Here is an 18,765-nt window from a genome sequence, read left to right as displayed (position 1 = left end):
CTAACCCCAAAATGAGGTTAGGAAGACTAAGGGTGATGGAGTCTCTGTCTTCATTAAGAATAGGCATACCTCCAGACTGGTTTGCCAGCATGACGCACTGGAACTACTCCAGGTGCAACTGACAGTTGGAAAAACACCTATTTAAGCTATAGCCAGCTATAGACTCCCCCCCCCATGACTCAGGACAGCCACTCCTGCTACCTGGACCTACTTGACTCTATCAAGGTACCCCCTAACACCATAATCATTGGTGACTTCAACTACTCCACCACAGCCTGGGTGAACTATTCCAGCACTAATGTGCTCACCCAACAACTCCTTGACTTCATCAGTTCTAACGCACTAGACCACCTCATCTCATCCCTCATAAGGGGATATAACCTTCTGGACTTGGTTCTCACCAACATGGGTGAACGCTGTACCACTCCCATAGTACGTTCTTCCCTGGTGAGATCAGATCATCGGTCTGTCTCATTCGAAGTTTCTATCCCACCCCCCACCCCCACCCAGCTGTAACCAGGCTAAAAAACTTCTCAAAAGCTGACTAAAACCTCCTAAGGGAGGGTATCAGTAGCTTCACACCACCGCCCCCCTCAGAGGATGCAGACAAATATGCTGAACAGTACGCTAATGCAGTATACAAGCACCTGTACAACTGCATGGACTCAGCCATACCCAACAGAAGTAAAACCTGCTCCTCAAGGAAACATAAACCTGTCTGGTGGACATCCTCTATCAACAGGCTTTTCAACAAAAGGAAGAAAGTGTTGTCCAAGGGTAAAAAGGAACAAATTTCAAATTTGAAAAACTCCCTCCTTAGCCTCAACAAGCAAATAGATCTCTAGTGAAAACCTTCAAAGCCAATTATGAATCGAAACTAGCCTCCAAAACGAAGGGAAATCAAAAAGCCTTCTTCAGTTACATCAGAAACCTCCATGGCAAAGCCCAGGTTTGTCCCAAATTAGTACTTAACGGTATCACTTACACTGATCCTGTTGACTTAGCCAACCTGCTAGCAGACAGGTTCAGCGCAAACTTCATGCCCCTGTCCCCCCCCAAAGGGTCATTTGACATCCCCGATACTTGTCCCACACCTCACATCTCCGTAGATAGTATCCCAGGCTGTATTCTGCACCATCTCCAGCAAGAACTAGCTTTGCCATTGAGCACCCTGTTCTACCACAGGGCTTCATTCCAACAGAGTGAAGAACTGCTATTGTCATCCCTTTGCACAAAGGTGGTTCCACTACTGACCCTGGAAACTATCGCCCCCATAAGCTTGACAAGTCTGATCTGTAAAGCCATGGAGCTTATTAATATGGATCTCACAAACCATGACACAGGCAATCTCCAAGCACTTGACCCCACCCAGGTCAGATTTGTCAAGGGCAGATATTGCCTGTTGAACCTGGGTGACTTCTTTGAGACTTTCACCAAAGCCCTGGATGAAGGATAGTCAGTATACAGCTTACCTTGACTTGGCCAGGGCCTTTGACACAATCCCCCACTCGGGCATAATCGAAAAGCTAACACAACTTGGCATAAATCCCTATCTCATCAGGTGGGTTGCCAACTGGCTCACCAATAGGGCCCACAAGAGTCAAAATAGGCACCTCCACCTCCGACAGCAGACCTGTCACTAGTGGTGTTCCCCAGGGATCTGTCCTGGGACCCCTGCTGTTTGGCATCTTCTTCTCAGAGGTCCAGGCAAAGACAAAAGGTCTGTGGCTGACCAAGTTTGTGGACGACTGTACGTTGGGTGCTGTTATTGACTCCCCAAATGATGTTATCATACTGCGAGAGGGTCTCACAGCAACAAATATCTGGTGTCAAAGTCATGGCCTTAAGTTACACGCAAAAAATGTCTTATCATACCATTCAGCAAAAACAGACCCCCTGATTACCACATTAACGGCGACCCCCTAAGCACACAATCTGTGGTTAGAGATCTGGCTACTCAGGTTGACAACAATCTCACGTTCCACCATCATGTGGCGGCAGTGGTCAGAAAAGCCTTTTACTTGGTTCATCTCATAAGTAAAGGGACTGCATCCAGAAAAAAGGAGGTTATTACCTTTCAGTACTCCTCCCTCATTAGGCCTACAATTGAGTATAATGGCCCATTTGGTACATACCTCTGCAAACACCTGTGCCAACTGGAAAGGCCACAGAAATACCTCAGAAACAGAATCCATGGTCTCCAACACCTGTCCTATGTGGACAAGCTTATATCACTATCACTCTATTCTGTATCATACAGATTGCTCAGAGGTGATCTGTGTCTCACCTACAAGGCAATTTCGAAACCTACCCTACTAGAGATGCGCCATATCTTTAAGTCTAACTCCTCATGCATTACCCACTCGAAAGGCCTAAATCTGATAAGTGACATCAACAAAACCTGCTGGAGAGACAGGTTTGTCTCCCAGAAACTGCCCAGACTCTGGAATAGACTTCCCATACCAGTCAAACAGAGTACTTTGCTGACCCTCTTCAAGCGCAACCTTGATGAGTGAATGGGAAACCACAAATTTGTCCTAGGGGTTCCACCTGTGTCCCTCACTGACAGGGGTGACAGGTGCTGACTGTTGTTTCTTTTTTGGGGGATAAACTCTTGGCTAGGCTTGTAAGGGCCTCAGGGCCATTAGCCTAGTAACCTCCTATGATCCTATGAATGGTGTGCTAAATGTTATGTGGGTGTTAGTCTGCTACAGAATGTAAGATTTCTGACAAGTGAAGAAAGAGTGCAAACAGAAGAATTGTTGGGTGTAAATATAATATGGAACTGAGTAAGTAAGGACTGTTCTAGAGTGGCTGTGTTGTGTAAAAACAGTGAAAATACCAGATATAACATTGGTAAGGATGGGAAGGTTAACCACTGTGAATGTGTGGTGAAGAGAAGATGTTTACAGAATTATAGCATTATATACATATATAACTAGCAGGGAAAAATAAAATCTGGTTAATCAAATACTGGACTATATGGTGGTTAACATGAAAATTATAATTGCAGGGGACTTTATTTGCAATTTAAGAGGAATGTGTACAAAGAAAAGAAAATATGTAACAAAATACAGAAAGTGATAAAATGTGGTAAATTAACTGTGTGGACCAAAAGGCAATGGAGTTACAGAAGGCTGGCACTTGGATCTGAAATTGATTACTTTGTATTATAGGAAGATTTGGTGGTAACATATGGTGATACAGTTGTGATGGGTTTTTCAGACCATTTAGCAATATGGACGGAGGTGATAGAAGAAAGGAAGTATATTAAAACAGAAAAGAGAATAAAAATAATAAATTAGAGATTATGGAATGAAACTGGAGAGCAGAAGTATTGCAGCTATGGAAAGATCATATAACCATGAAAGACTTCTATAAAAACTGACCTGAATGGTGGACTACATTTAAAAAAGAAATGTAAAATGTGTTTTTTTTCCAATGGCAGGATGACATAAGGAAGAGAAAGTGAGGTATGTGAAAATGTTTAGAAATGTATGACAGAATTTAAGTAATAATACAACAGAGTATTAAGACACAGAAGAATAAATATATAAAAGCAATCAAGAAAAATGATGGCATTACTGTTTAGGCAGAGACATTATTCACAAAGAAGAAGGGAGCAGTCATCTGCATGTTTGAGTAAAATATTAAAGGAGGATATTAGTATAATGAGGGAAATGAAAAATGTAAACGGAGATTTAAAAAGAACACAGGCAAATTATGAGTACTGTAGTACAGGGTGTAGAAAATGTATATAAGAGTAAACAGAAGGAAAACAGGAGATAATGTAAAGTGAAAAAAAAATTCCAGAACACGTTTAGGAAAATTTTGAAAAAAAAGTTACTATTAGTGAAATGGATAAGTACTTAGGAAAGTAAATGTTGATTTGGTATTAGGCCCAGATGATGTTGGGTATGGAATGTATAATAAAAAAGTGGATTGACAAAGGGAGTATTTTGTAAATGTACTGAATGAATGGTTGAAGGAAGGGTTTGTTTTTGAAGCTATATAATGAGATATTGTAATTTATACGGAGGAAAGATGAGAAAAATTAAATAAAATACTGGAAACCCATCACACTAAATAATACAGATTATAACATTTTAATGAGAATAATACAATGGAGAATAGAAGAAAGAATGAGGGATAAGATGGAAGAAAGTATATATGGTATAAAAGGGAAGAGATATCAAGAATTGTTACTGGTTATGAGAGAAATTTTGGATAAGTAAAAGGGAGGCTGTGAAATTTAGGGTACGCAATATTATGAAGACTTCTGATACAGCAGGACATGATGCTTTGTAGGACATTATGGAGAAGTATGGAATAGGCAACAGAATTAGGAGAGTGCGTATGTTAGCATATCAAAATAAATGAGTGACAGTACTAGTGAACGGCTAGCTAAGTAAAGAAATATGCATGAAAAGTGGTATAAAAAGGATGTCTCATGAGGGGAAGATTTTTTACACTGGTAATGAATGTGATAGTGAGTGAAATAGCTTAAAATGAAAGACAATAGATATGTGATGCAAAAGTAGGTGGTGATTCCAGTAGTTCTGACATACACAGACGATATAGTTGTAGTTGCTAAGAACAAAATATGGCTGAAGAAAATGTTGGTTTGTCTAGATGTTTAAAGAAAATGAGAATGACCTTGGCTAAAGATAAAAGTAAGGGTTTGGGTGATGTGAAAATTGGGGAGGGTGTATTTTTCAATGAATGAGGTGTCTTTGCTAGGGTTAAACTTGGGAAAAATTATGTAGTTATGATGCAAAGAGAGGCTTTGATAAAAAGTAAAGAAATATGTCTTCTGTGGAAGACATACACACTAACATTCAGGAAAAGGGTTTATCTGATGAATTCTTTATTAATGGGAAAAAAGCATATATGTCAAATGCTTACATGATCCCACAAAAATATCAAAAGGAAATTGTGCAATTGGTGTTTTCGTTCATATAGGGTTCAATATTAAACCCAGTGAAAAGAGGTTGTTGTATATGAGCGAAGATGAAGGGGGGTTTGAGTTACTAAATCCAGTTGTTTATTCCGATTCTTTAAAATTCTACAGAGTATTAAACTAGGTAAAGGAAGTAAATGAGAAATTAGTAGTGAGAATATTTAAACATAAGTACAAAAAGTTATGGGAGAGGATGAGAACAAGAAAAGAATATATAAATGAAAAAATGAAAAATTATGAAGAAAAATACTAACACAGAAAATAAAAAATGATGATATAGAGGAAGATGGAAGGATGTGGTGTAATAATGAGATAAAAATATTATAATGTAAATCCATGGGTAAGTTTACCAGAAGAAGTGATTAAACCCATTAAAGTCAGGAAAAAGTGGTGTACCAAGATAGTAAAATGACAGGTTTTCTTACGGAGACTGAAAATAAATAAGCTGCCATTAAAGGGGAATATGCCATATAAAAATAAATTTGAAAGAGTGTGGTTACTTTACTGGGAGAAAAAAAATTGAGAATATTAATGAAATTAACAATATAGACATGAACATGATTATGTATTGATATTATATGAAAAAAAAGAAAGAATATAGAAAAAGAGTAGATAAGAATTTATTTTATATACTATAGGTTATTTGGTATGAAAGATTGAATAACATTTTGTTAATGGAAAATGGATTTTGGTAATGTATTGTGAAAAATTAGACTATGGTTATGGAAGGAGGAGTGGTCGTTAATTATGGAAGAATAACAATAAAGATGTTATAAGAAAAATTATAAATAGTAAAAAAAATAGAAATGTGTATATTTGTGCCTGAATATATGTATATTCTGTAAATATATAAATAATGTGTTTGTTTTATGTTGCATAAAATAAAGGGCCTCTACTTTTTTTGATAGGTTCTATGGGTTCTTTTACATTCACCTCAGCTACCACCAACTCAAGCAGATGGAACCTTGATTAAACATCTCATCTGAAGGATGAGAGACTAAGAAGTGCAACCCCCTGAAAATGCTGCACTTAAATGCCAGCAATCCAATCACCTAGAGTGGGAATACAGCCTACAGCCTCCTGGTCTTCCAGCACTATCTGCAAGCATGCGGCCTGCAGTGCTACTGACACTAAATACCTTCAACTTCTTTACTCAAGAATTCTGGACATAACAAAAATAATGGGGAGACAGAATCAGGGAAACTTTTCAAATATTACTCTTAATTCACTTAAAAGTCAATATATCAGGATTTGCATCAACATGCAGTTTCTAACCAATATGAAGTATGAACTATAATGTCTAGCATTATTGACATCTCATGATTTACCTGAAAATCAAAAATATTTTGAGGTACAAGGAAAAACAAGAAAAAATCCGGGACTTTCTGCAAAAAACACAAACAATTTAAGTTGCTACTGTTGCTTTTTCTCTTTCAGAGGATATAACATCTCTACATACATAAGTAACTGTGAGTGTGTGCAGAATACTTAAAAGTCCATATTACAGCAACTTTTTTATATGAGTGAAATTAATACTTTTAAAGCTGCAGACTGAAAATTGAAATCACACAATCATTAAAACATGACATAATACTAAAAACAAAGTCCACACAGGATGAAAAACAACACTTGCTTTAACAGGCACTCATGTATAATCACACATACGCAGTTGTGAAGACTCTCTCTCACACACACACACACACACACACACACACACACACACACACACACACACACACACAATACAGAATATGCCCTTCTTCTGAAAAAAAAAAGGGTAACTACATATGCCTCCTGATGGCCCTGGTATTGACATGTATTTTTTGAGCAATAAAAAGTATGAAACTTTAACAACTGGCGTTTACTGACCATAATCCTCAGTGACTTACCAGAAATTAAAAATTTTTAGTGGGAAGGAGGAAAAATATGAGAACAAAATGAGAATGGTCCTGCAATATTATTTGAGAGGTACTCTTTTTTTTTTTTTTTTTTTTTTTTTTTTTGCAGCTAATCACACTGCAGCTAATCACACTGTATCTGCATCTAGAGAGCCAATAAGATACAGATGCAGGTGGGGCCACCAGTGCAGATTTTCCTGCTTTTTTTGTTCCAAATCACAAAACACTCAACTATTACAGCAGCAAATTAAGAAACAAGCTTGTTTAACTAAACTCAAACCTGTTTCTTTATTTTCTGCTACTGTAGATGAAATAAGTGTTTGGGGCAGCAAAGAGCACAGATCATTAGTCTGTGGAAAATGGGGAGTGCCTGCCCCCTTTGCCTATGGTTCCAGTAACCTTTATCCCACTTATTAGTTATTCTTCTGAAGTAATTTCTAACTCCTCTAATAATGCTCACACTGTACCCACTATCCATTCCTTAAATTCCCCTCTTTTAGTAAGCAGGAAAGTATAAATGTCACACTTTCACATCATTACCCTACATCTTTATCTCAGTTTTACTGGTGTGTGATCTGATATAGTTATTGGACGGGTCTCAAATCTTTCATTTAAATACATATGGTCCTATGACATATACATTTTATCAAATCTAGCCCAGTTATTGTATCTTGGGAAATAATATGCAAATTCTGAGTTTCTACTACTGAATATACATCTTTCATACAAAACTGTTAAATATAACTCTTCAAAAATCTACCCTGTCTTACTATATTTTTCATTCTATGTGCCCTGGTGCACAGTCACTATTGCAAACTAGGATCTAGTCTCCACTCTTAAATAATATTCCCTGCCGAAAGTTTATTATTTCTCCAAAAATTCTCCTAAGTCTATAAGAGAAGTTTTAGGTGGAATATAATTACAGGCCAGCATAATCCACTTTTCATACCAACAACTCCCTGTTACCACAAAAATACCATTATTGCCATTTTTTTCTCCTCTTTTGTCACTACTGGGGCCCCTCTTACAATCAAGTAGTATTCCTCTTTACCACTGTTCTTCATATTTGGCTGAATGTCCACTTTGAAATGCTTTCTTAGTCAAATTCACATGTTCATTCCTGTCCAAATGCATCTCTTGTAGCATTGCTATTTGCATCCTAGATTTCCTAATATTCAGTACTATTTAATTTTTGTGTAGATCTGTAAATCCATTTACAGTCCATGTTAATACTGACAAACCAACCATTCTGATAAAAAATTCTATTAACACACATTATACATGACAGTTTTTTCAAACACGTTTCCATCTTACAGTTTACATACACACAGTGACAACTGGCAGGTTGATCTTGTAAGTAGTTGCGACTTCTCTATATTTGAACCCATGTCACATTTCCTGATTTTGAGTGTCAACAAAAACACTCAATAAACCAAAACAAAACTATTAATTTAAAAAAAAAATCCTCTTAATTCACATTAAATGTGCAAACTATATACACTTTCCACAAATGATGCTACTCTTCCAAATAGGAGCAGTTACTCCAAATCAATGACTGTACACAGAGGAATTACCTATTATAAAATTAAGGTTAACGATATTGATGTGCATATTACAGCAACTGTTCCTGTTGAAACAGATTATTTTTTTTATCTTATCTCTATTTCTCTCCCAGATGAGAAAAACAATGTGCATTCTTTCAATAAACATTAACTTTTCAATTTAAAAAGGGTACACTTTTAGGTGTAATCTTACATTTAAATCTTTGAAGTACAAAGGCTCCTGGTGAGGCAATTACTTAACTATTAACTGCCCACAGCTTCAAACTTAAATTTCTTACTTAACTATTTAGTTATAATGAACCAGTTGCCACTGTCCCTTGAAAAGTTAATTACTGACAGTAACAAAAAATAAGAAGATATAGCAATGAACATTTTTAACAGTTTATTACCTGCTTAATGACATTCTCATTAATCCTACATCTAGTTCAAAGGATTTGTATTTAAGGGAAAGACATCAAGAACTGAGAGATGACCAGGTTGCTAACATTGCATCTATTTAATCCTTTGTTATTTTATCACCTAAGCAACTTGCCTGGAAATGCCTGCACATGCTCTTTTTAACACCCATTTTTTACCAGGTATTTTATATCTTCAGTGTAATTGCTGAAGATACTGGGCAGCAGACAGCAAAAACACTTAGCATAGTGTGGGAATGTACCTACATTCAGTCCTTTTGAGCAGACATTTGGAAAACTGAAGAAAGGATCCATTCCCTGAAAGATGTGGAAAGGAAATGATTGCTTATTTATGGGATGCTCTCTGAGATTAAAGCAACAGATCTTATACACTCATTAATATTAGTCTCTACAAAGACATTACTAGACACAAGAAAATTCCAAATCTTCCTCAAATAGAAAAATGCAGGCATTCTGCACCAGAGCTATAGATCAGAGATTTTACCATCTCAGCATAAGGTCAAACGGTTGTCTGTACTAAATAAGTATTCATCGTGGGAAGAAATATTCAGGGCCAGATAAAAGAGTTGCTCTAAGTGCAATTCTGAAAGACTTCTCTCAGAGTAAATGATCAACTTCAGTGTAAGGCCTACCTATATAAACTTTAAACCAAACAAGGCTAAATAATTAATAAACACAAGGTACACTTTTGGGTATTCTTCAAATCTGCTCCCTTATTCTTAAAGTTATAGAAGTAAAATGCGCCGATTTTTTGTGCTGTGTAAGACTGCGGTTTAGGGTAATCATGTACTGTTCACTATGTAAAAATGGATCAATAAACAAGACTCATTAGTCTAGTCTATGGGATAGGTCATATGAGCTAATTTTCTTCTCTTTCACTTTTTATTAATTTTTCTTGGTCTTTTTCTTCTTTTCTCTTCTGAAATAGCCATTTTATTGTTTATTTTGTTTGTGCAACATTTCCGAGCATATTTCAGATTTATATTACTAACATATAGATATTAAATTAATGTCTGGCATTTTTTAATTTAAATAGGAGTGTAGACTTTAGCAGACTGTGATGCCTATGTTTGTTTGTTTGTGTCTTTCGGCTTTTCCCGGTTAGGGGTCGCCACAGCGGAACTCCGGTCTGCTAATGATTGGCAGTAGAGTTTTATGTGCTGGCTTGCCGGACCTAAAGCACAACCTTCAATGAAGGTTCACGCATGTCGCCACACAGAAGATGCTCTAACTGAGAATCGAACGGGCAATGTCTAACTGTGAGGCGACAATGCTACCGCAGCACCACCACCGCTGTCTTAAAATATGTCATACACAGTAAAAGTATTCATACTCCATTCAGGAATGCATACACTAGTAATCACAGAGTTTAAAGCGCTACATGGTTGACTTCTAATTGAGTATTATACTGATGTTCTATATTCTTCATTATTACACACACACACACACACACACACACACACACACACACACAGACACACACACACACACACACACACACACACACACACACACACACACACACACACACACATATATCTTTCATGAAGTCAAGTTATGAAAATTTTATTGAATAAAATCACACAAGAAAGTTAATTACAGACTTCACTCAGAATACACTTCATACCTTTCCAGATTAATTGCCTGTATCTGCAGGCTGCTTGTACTCAGCAAAAAAGCAACAAAGAACTACCAATTTTCATGCTCTTCATTATTCTCTCTTGTTTTACGTGTTTTCACTTAAATAACTGGAGCAGATTCATAAAGGTACTTCAGGGTGTAGACCTCGTACACACCTCATTATAACAATTTTGTATTCGGAGGCAACCCTACCACAGTGCTTTAGCATGAAGATACGCAGTGCTGTGATGGGTTCTCTCTGTGGCCATGCTAAATGCTAATAAGCCATTCTGGGGAAGGGTCATACATTAATTACTCATGTATTCATCCCCAGAAATGCCTGCAGTAAGGCATTTACACAGCTGTGTGATTTCTCCTGGTTGCATAAAGTAGCATGGCCACTCTCGGATGTTCATGTTAATGAACACAGCCACAACCAAGTGTTCCTCCATTACAACAGAAGTGTCAGAGAGTTTAGTGGACAGGTAGTATTTGAGGATGTGCATGTGTGCATATGTTTGTGTGGGACTGTGTGTGTTTAATGTATGGCTGAGTGTGTATCTGCCTGGGAGGTTGAGGAAGGGAGGTTAATTATGAGACAGCTAGGGTAGGTCTGTACGTGTGTGTGTGTGTGTGTGTGTGTGTGTGTGTGTGTGTGTGTGTGTGTGTGTGTGTGTAGCCGCACCATAAATTTATTCAAAAAAATGCCTGGAGTAGCTACAACAGTGATTGCTGTTGATGAAGTGCCATGAACACTTGGAAATAGTTGGCAGAACATGACTTCATATGACTAGTGAGTTTAATTTTTAATTATGCAGCGGAATGAGGCTAAAGTGGCTACTTGGAGTCAAAAAACCTATTTCTCTAGATACAGGCGACAGAAGCACTGAAGAAATACCTGATGCTCTATCCCCACATACGACACATGTTTCTGCTGGTGTTTTTCCTGAAGTTTGGTCTTCTGAAGGATCTGCTACAATCTACAAGACATAAGGAACAATAAGGTAAAGTATCTGACAATCTGCATGCAATTTGCCTTAGCGAATACATTCTTTCAAAAGGCAAATATCTTTTCAAGGAAAATATAAAAATAACCAGCTATCCAGAAGTGCATCCAAAGAGGAGTATATGTGGCAGTGGTTTCTATGCACAATTTTAATTCTTTCAACAGACAGCATGGTCTATGAACAACAGCCAGTCACACACTCTGATATACATGTAACATCTCTTTTGTATACAATTTTTTTGTCTTTCTCTAAAACTGTATACATGTACTACTTCTCTGTTACTTCTAATTGTATAATGTGGAGCTTTTGTAATTGTATTTTGTGGAGTTTTTCTCCCTAAGCCTCCTCTGAAAATGGACTATTTGTCCAGTTGGACTTTCCCGGTAAACAAATGTAAAATAAAATAAATCTATACTGATAACACCTGAACAAGGTAGTACACTGCAGTCATTAAGGATATACATGGAAGTAAACACATGACACAAAAAGACCAGAACTATATGCACTGCACATAACTCAAACTTGTACAAGGGTGCAGATGATTCAACACATTTCGAGTCATGCTGCTTCTACTAAAAAACATAACTGCCTCCAATAAACAATCCAGAAAGAAGAAAGATACAAGTAGGGGTCTCAGGAAACAAAAAAAAAATTATTTAAACCTATACAGGTCCACTGTGTAAACAAAATCAAAATTTACATGTCAACAGCTGTCCTTGATTTTTTAATTAAAAATAAATAGAGACATTTTAATTTGCTGGAAATTTTACAGATACTATTATATACATTTATCTTTGTATTTCCATTTCTGCTCTTCACATTTGTATAAAAGCAAACAAATTTGCTTTTGCATAGCAACTCACATCAGTGGCTACAACAGTTTTGTTTCTGAGTACAAAGCGATGAAAAAAGCAGTATACATGAGACAACAGATAAGCTAGGGACAACATTATTAGATGAGTGACTTGTAAATGAAAATAAAAATTCCCTTGAGCATTTACATCTCTTCTACCTGAACAGCATTAAGTGATGTTAAAGATGATAAATGGCAACCATTTCACTCTCATCTCCATATGGGCATTCACTGAAGAACAGCTACACTTCCAGAAGGCAAGAAGTTGTTGCACAATAATTATCAATCTGGGATTTTATTTTGCAATATACTATAATATAATGTAAAGCTTCTCTCTCAATTACTAACTGTTGTACTCTTTCTTAGCTCAGACTATGCCACAATACAGTTCTCTGTTAGAAAATTACACAGCAAGTCTAACTAGCTCTGAAACGTTTTCCTTCTTTGCCCTAAGTACAGCATATATTTTTCCATCTTTGCTAGGGTTTTACATTACTTTCTCTGTAACATCTGAGGGATGGGAAGGTGTTTTATAAAATCTGTTACTAAACAAGAGTGTAAAGATGAGAACACTGCTAGAAAAAGAGTCCATGTTGAGACAAACTGTCTTATAAAACAGCATACTTTTAGAACAAATTTGATAAAATAGAAATGATTACTATGAACCACAAAAACGGGGCGACTGCGGTGGTGCAACGGTTAGCGTTGCCGCCTCACAGCAAGAGGCTCTCCAGTTCGATCCTTGGCAGGGGTGCCTTCTGTGTGGAGTCTGCCTGGATTAGTGCCTTAACCTTGTGATTGAGTGGGTTTCCTCTGGGTGCTCCGGTTTCCTCCCACATCCCAAAGACATGCTGTAGGTGGATTGGACACTCTACATTGGCCCTATGTGTGAGTGCGTGCGTGTGTGTGTGCATTCTGTGGAAGGCTGGGCGTCGGGCTAGCAATTCGACACCATAAAACTCCACTGTCAATCATGAGTGCACAGGTGATCCGCTGTGGTGACCCCTAACTAGGAAAAGCCGAAAGAAGAAGAAGACTACGAACCACAGAAACTGTGATAATGCAGATGAAGTCTTTCAGAAGAAGGGTGTAGTGCAACTTACTTCAAGGAAAGATTTCAGAGAAGTTTGGAAATATAAATGGGAGTTATTCAGCAAAATAGTATAAAGGAAATTATACTGATTAAAGTACAGGATGATGCTAGAGAGTTGTGTCAATTGACTATAGTTTATGGTATGCTCTACTAGAGAGTTAAATAAGAGAATTTATGAGCACTTGCATGCACTTGAAAACAGGGACCTTAATAATGCTTGGGGTAAGCATTGTGTTAACAGGGGGTATAAAGGCTTGCCAAAATTCTTTGTTATAGATGGTGTTCCAGACTATTTAACTAAGTTTGATGCAGAGCAGGAATTAGATTGGAAAGAGTATTGATGGCAGATACATTTAGATGCCAACAATGCTCCAGGTTTGAATGATAAAGAAAATTTTAAAGTGTTTGTAAAAAGAAAGAGGTTAAGGCACTAATCCAGACAGAATTGTTTTTAATTGATGTGAGAAATTTTAAATAATACTTTAATTGTGTTTGCTATTTAAAAGGTGTCCGTGTGTTACAAACCATTCAATCTGAAGAAGTCTTTATGTAGACGAAAGCACTTACTGGATGTTCTTTTATTAAAGCTTGGAGGTTTTTTACTTTTTTGTTTGTTTTTATTTCAATGCTGTCAAGTTTAGTATTAATTCAATCATTTTTTAAACTTATTGTCCTTATAAAGGTTATACCAGTAGCTACAGACTTTAACATGTTAAAATGCCAGTGTGAAATACAGCCCACAGAATGTCTGAGAAAGAGTCAAATTCAGAAAATTCTCTTTTTGCATTGCACCAGTTTCATACTGTAGATCAATATGTATGTATACCTTTAAGAAGCTTTCCATGGGCTTGCATAAGTTTATAAATATTGAGATGTAAGCATGCATGTCTGTGTAGTCTGTCCGTTAATCAGTTTGTTTATATTTTGTACTGCTGCTATCCATCCTGATGTGTTTCTATGTAATAAAGCATATAAAAGAACTACCTCGCCTGTTCATCATCAACTGTAAACCAAGACAAGCGACATGATGTCAGAAGTGGGAACTAGAATCAAGACCAAGAGGCACTCGGTTAATGTTGGAGGAATACAGAGGAATGGATAATCCCCACCGCACGAATAATTTGCAAAAACAGGTCGGGAACAAATTCCAAGTACTAAAACTTACTTAAATTATTTTTTACTCAAAGAATATAACCCGAAGCAATCAGAACACTCAAAACAAATTTCTAGTTAAACTAAATGTCTAAAACTGTGACTTATTGATAAAGATATTAAAAATAGTTATGAAAATGTTTGAAATAATGTCCAAATCGCATAAAATGTATAAAATAAGGAGAACAACCACATTTTTTCATTATGAGCTACTTTTTCCCATTAATTAAATCTATTCAAGATATCCGAAGTGTATGAAGTGTACACAAGTTTGTGCAGTACAACAGTATGGTTATTTCACAAATTACAGCCATTTGAAAGTATATTTCACAAAGTAGAGTATTTCAAAGAGTTTATTGTGTATTTAATGTTCTTACAAGTACTGGTTGTGTGTGCATGTTCTTATATATACTTACAAGGGCCATATTTTCAGTGTGTTTGGGCATACTTTGCTGGCACGGCTGAATGATTTTGAAAACCATGTCCACTTGTCTTTGATAATAATATTGCAGAGAATTGGAGACTGAGCAAGAGTACGATATTTTCATACAAGCTGAATTTTCTGATAAAGATGCCCGTGCAAAGGCATTTATTCTGCTTAATTTAGCTGGTTCAGAAGTCATAGAAAGAGAGCGTTCATTTGTGTATGCACCTGCTGTGTTGGCAGGAGAGGGGGAAAACCATCATATAGTGGCATTGGCTGAATCAAGGGAAGACCCACAAGTGCCTAAAACATAAATTTTGAGAAATGTGCAACCCCCAAATGAATATTACAATGGAAAGACACTTATTTTACACAAGAGATCAAAAGGCTGGGGAAACTTTTGAAGCATATATAACTGACTTGAGAAACAAGGCTAAAACTTGCAGATTGGGTGATTTAAGGGATGAGTTGATAAAACACAGAAACGCACAATATCAAAGGGCTGCAAGGAATCACTGACACAAAGCTTGATACCACACGCAAGTTTAATCCACAAACATAATTTTGTTTGTGGATTAAACTTGCGTGTGGTATCGAGCTTTGTGTCAGAGACTCCTTGCAGCCCTTTCATATCGTGAGTTTTTGGCTATTTATTGAGGGCTGTGTCTTCATTTGTGGATTCTTGATAAAACACAAGTAAACTAGCACTTAGAAGGAACAGATGCAAAAATTACAAACCGAACATACGTGACAAGAAAAATACTATACTTTATCATATTTTATAAAGTATAGTTTTTTTTTTTTGTGACAGTCGTTCGGTTTGAAATTTTTGGCATCTATTCCTTCTAAGTGCTAGTTTATTTATGTTTCTTGGTTGGACATTTTCTAGCACTCATTTTCCTACTTTGTATGGGTTGATAAAAGCCAGACATGTGTGTGGTGCTAAAGCTGATGCTGTGAGAAAGACTTTGTTTTGTGACAGTGATTTAACTTTGAATAAGGCCACTGAGATTTGTCAGATATATGGGCTTACAGAAAAGCACACAAAAATATGCTTACAAATGAGAAATGCATGCTTCCAGTGTCTTCCAAAGCTAATGTTGATAGAACACAGCACATGGTTAAAAGAAACAGGCCCAAGCACATGGCAGCAACTGTGAACTCTGCAACACTCACTGGTAAACCCAGTAGCCTTCTAGCAAATTCCAGTGTGCGCACAGTCTCAATGAAGCAGAAGGGTGAGTCAGCAAACTCAAAGCATGTACCCTCACCTAGCCTCATAGTCAACGGTCACAACTGTGGTGGTAATAGTGTGTTTAAAAGAGAGAAGTGCTTAGCTTTTGGTCAGAAATGCTACAGATGTAAAAAGTGGAATCATTTTCAAAGATTTTGTAAATCAAAAGAGGCTCATTCTTTTATTAAAAGAGAACATTCCAAGAAACAAGTTAATCAATTAGAAAGCTGTGACCCTACTTTTCATGTTGATGGTGTGTCTGTGTTTAATGAAACAGTCAATGCAGTAGATTTATGGGTAAAGAATGACGTATTTTGTCCATTTCTGATAAATGGAAGAACCATAGAGCTCAAAGCTAACATAGGTCCAAATTGCAATGTTATGTCAGCAGAATCAATTGCTAGAGTATGTGCTGGTGAGAAGCTTGATTTGGGAAAATGTGAGAAGCTTGTTGTTTATGGTGGTGAAGTAATTCAGTACTGCTTTCATGTTACTCTGTGGGAACAGCTATAACTTACAATTTTATGTAGTCACAAGACATGTGCAGCCATTGGTGGGCTTCCAAGATAGTCTGAGAATGGGACTGATTTCACTTAATGAGGAAACCCACCATGTAAGCTTAAAAGACAACTATTCTAATTTCGCCCAGACTATTTTCTCTACCTTTGCTGATCTTTTTGAATATAAACTAGGCAAACTCCCAGTTGTGTATTCCATGAAGTTACAGTTAGACCCAGAGGTCAGTCCAGATGTCAGACCAGCTCAGAATGTTCCAGTAGCTATGCAGAGTCAAACCCAAGCTAGATAAAATGGTGCAGCAAGGTGTAATTTGTCCAGCTGAAGAACCAACTCAATGGTTATCTTCCATGGTGGTAGCTCATAAGAAAAGCTCAGATGATATCAGAATATCTTCTGATCCACGAGATTTGAACAAAGCACTGAAAAGACCTTATCATCCAATGAGTACAGTCAAAGAAGTCACTGCTCTTATGCCAAATGCCATTATTTTTTCTGTGTCAGATGCAGAGTTAATTTTAGCAAATTTTACTTGACCCACAATCTTCTTTGCTCACTACTTTTAGTACTTCATTTGGCAGGTGCAGACTTTTGAGAATGCCATTTGGGATAAATTCTGCCAGTGAAGTCTTCTAACTTGTCATGGAGCAGATTTTTTCTGGTTATCCATGTGCTATTATAGTAGATGATTTTCTAGGAGGATGTAATGGTGAAACTGAGCATGACAGAAACCTCAAGAAAGTTCTGGAAAGAGCATGTGAAGTGACTCTTAAGCTGCAAATTCAGACTACAAGAAGTTAACTTATGCTGGTTATTTATTTACCAGATCAGGCTTACAACCAGATCCTTCCAAGCAATCAGCAATTCTCGAGATGCCAGCTCCAGACAATGTTTAAGCCTTCAATGTTTTCTTGGCATGGTTAACTACCCAGGCAAGTTCATTCCAGATTTAAGCAAACTTTCAGCACCGTTTAGAGATCTGACACACCAAGATGTATCTTGGTCATGGTCAGAGTAACACCAGAGAGCGTTTGACGTCCTGAAACAGAGAATTGCCAGTCCACCAACTTTCAGATACTATGATGTTCACAAACCAATTACTCTTTCTTGTGATACTTTGAAATTTGGTCTTTGTGCAGTCATTCTTCAAGAGGGTAGACCAGTAGCCTATGCATCCAGAACTCTAACCCTAACTGAAATGCAGTATGCACAGATACAGAAAGAGCTCTTGGCAATTGTGTTTGCATGTTCGAAGTTCCATGATTATATTTATGGTAGACCTATCTAGGCTGAAACAGATCACCAACCTCAAGTCACTATTTTGAAAAAGCCTATGCATACAGCTCCTGCCAGATTGCAAGACATGATGCTGAAATTGTAAAAGTATAATTTCAATTTTGTCTATACAAAAGGCAAACTTCTTTATCTTGCTGATACATTATCCAGATCGCCCAGAAATACCACTGAACAGCATGAAAATGAGAAAATTGACTTTGAAGTCATGGAAGTGAGAATCTTTTCTTCCACACATCTTAATGAGCTTAGAAGTCATACAGCTTCAGATACAGCTGTTCAGAAGCTCAACCACCTTATCAGTCGAGGATGGCAGTCAAAGTAATCTTGCTTACCAGTAGACCTGCAACCATATTTTCCTTACAGAGATCGAGGATGGCAGTCAAAGTAATCTTGCCTACCAGTAGACCTGCGACCTGCAACCTTATTTTCCTTACAGAGATGGGATTTAGATTGATAATGGTATCATCATGAAAGGTCCAAAAGTAATTGCTCCAAAGTCCTTGCAACAACAGTACATTAGTATTTTGCATCATGGCCACCCAGGAGCAGATTCTACCAAAAAAGGGCAAGAGGGCTAGTATTTTGGCCTTCTATGTCACAGGACATTTAGATAGTACTATTACATACAGGACAAGATGAAAGTACTAAGCCACATCAACAGAAAGAACCACTTTAGCTAACCCAGATTCCTGAACTACCCTGGTCAACAGTAGCTACAGACATTTTTGAATGGA

The 18,765-nt window shown here is 37.2% G+C and overlaps 1 protein-coding gene across 3 annotated transcripts in view; it reads right to left on the bottom strand.

Annotated features, from left to right (window-relative positions):
* The window catches only part of NR2C1 (nuclear receptor subfamily 2 group C member 1), a 781,592-nt gene that overhangs the window by 460,002 nt on the left and 302,825 nt on the right, over positions 1–18,765 (bottom strand). For all 3 annotated transcript variants that reach the window (XM_044087641.1, XM_044087639.1, XM_044087640.1), the window contains exon 6: positions 11,355–11,436. In XM_044087641.1, the coding sequence (XP_043943576.1) occupies positions 11,355–11,436 (82 nt within the window). The remainder of the gene's footprint in view (positions 1–11,354; positions 11,437–18,765) is intronic.

This window comes from Protopterus annectens, chromosome 11.part0 (assembly GCF_019279795.1).
Source record: "Protopterus annectens isolate FY-2018-M chromosome 11.part0, PAN1.0, whole genome shotgun sequence".
Lineage (NCBI taxonomy): Eukaryota > Metazoa > Chordata > Ceratodontiformes > Protopteridae > Protopterus > Protopterus annectens.
This window is presented reverse-complemented; position numbering and strand designations above follow the sequence as displayed.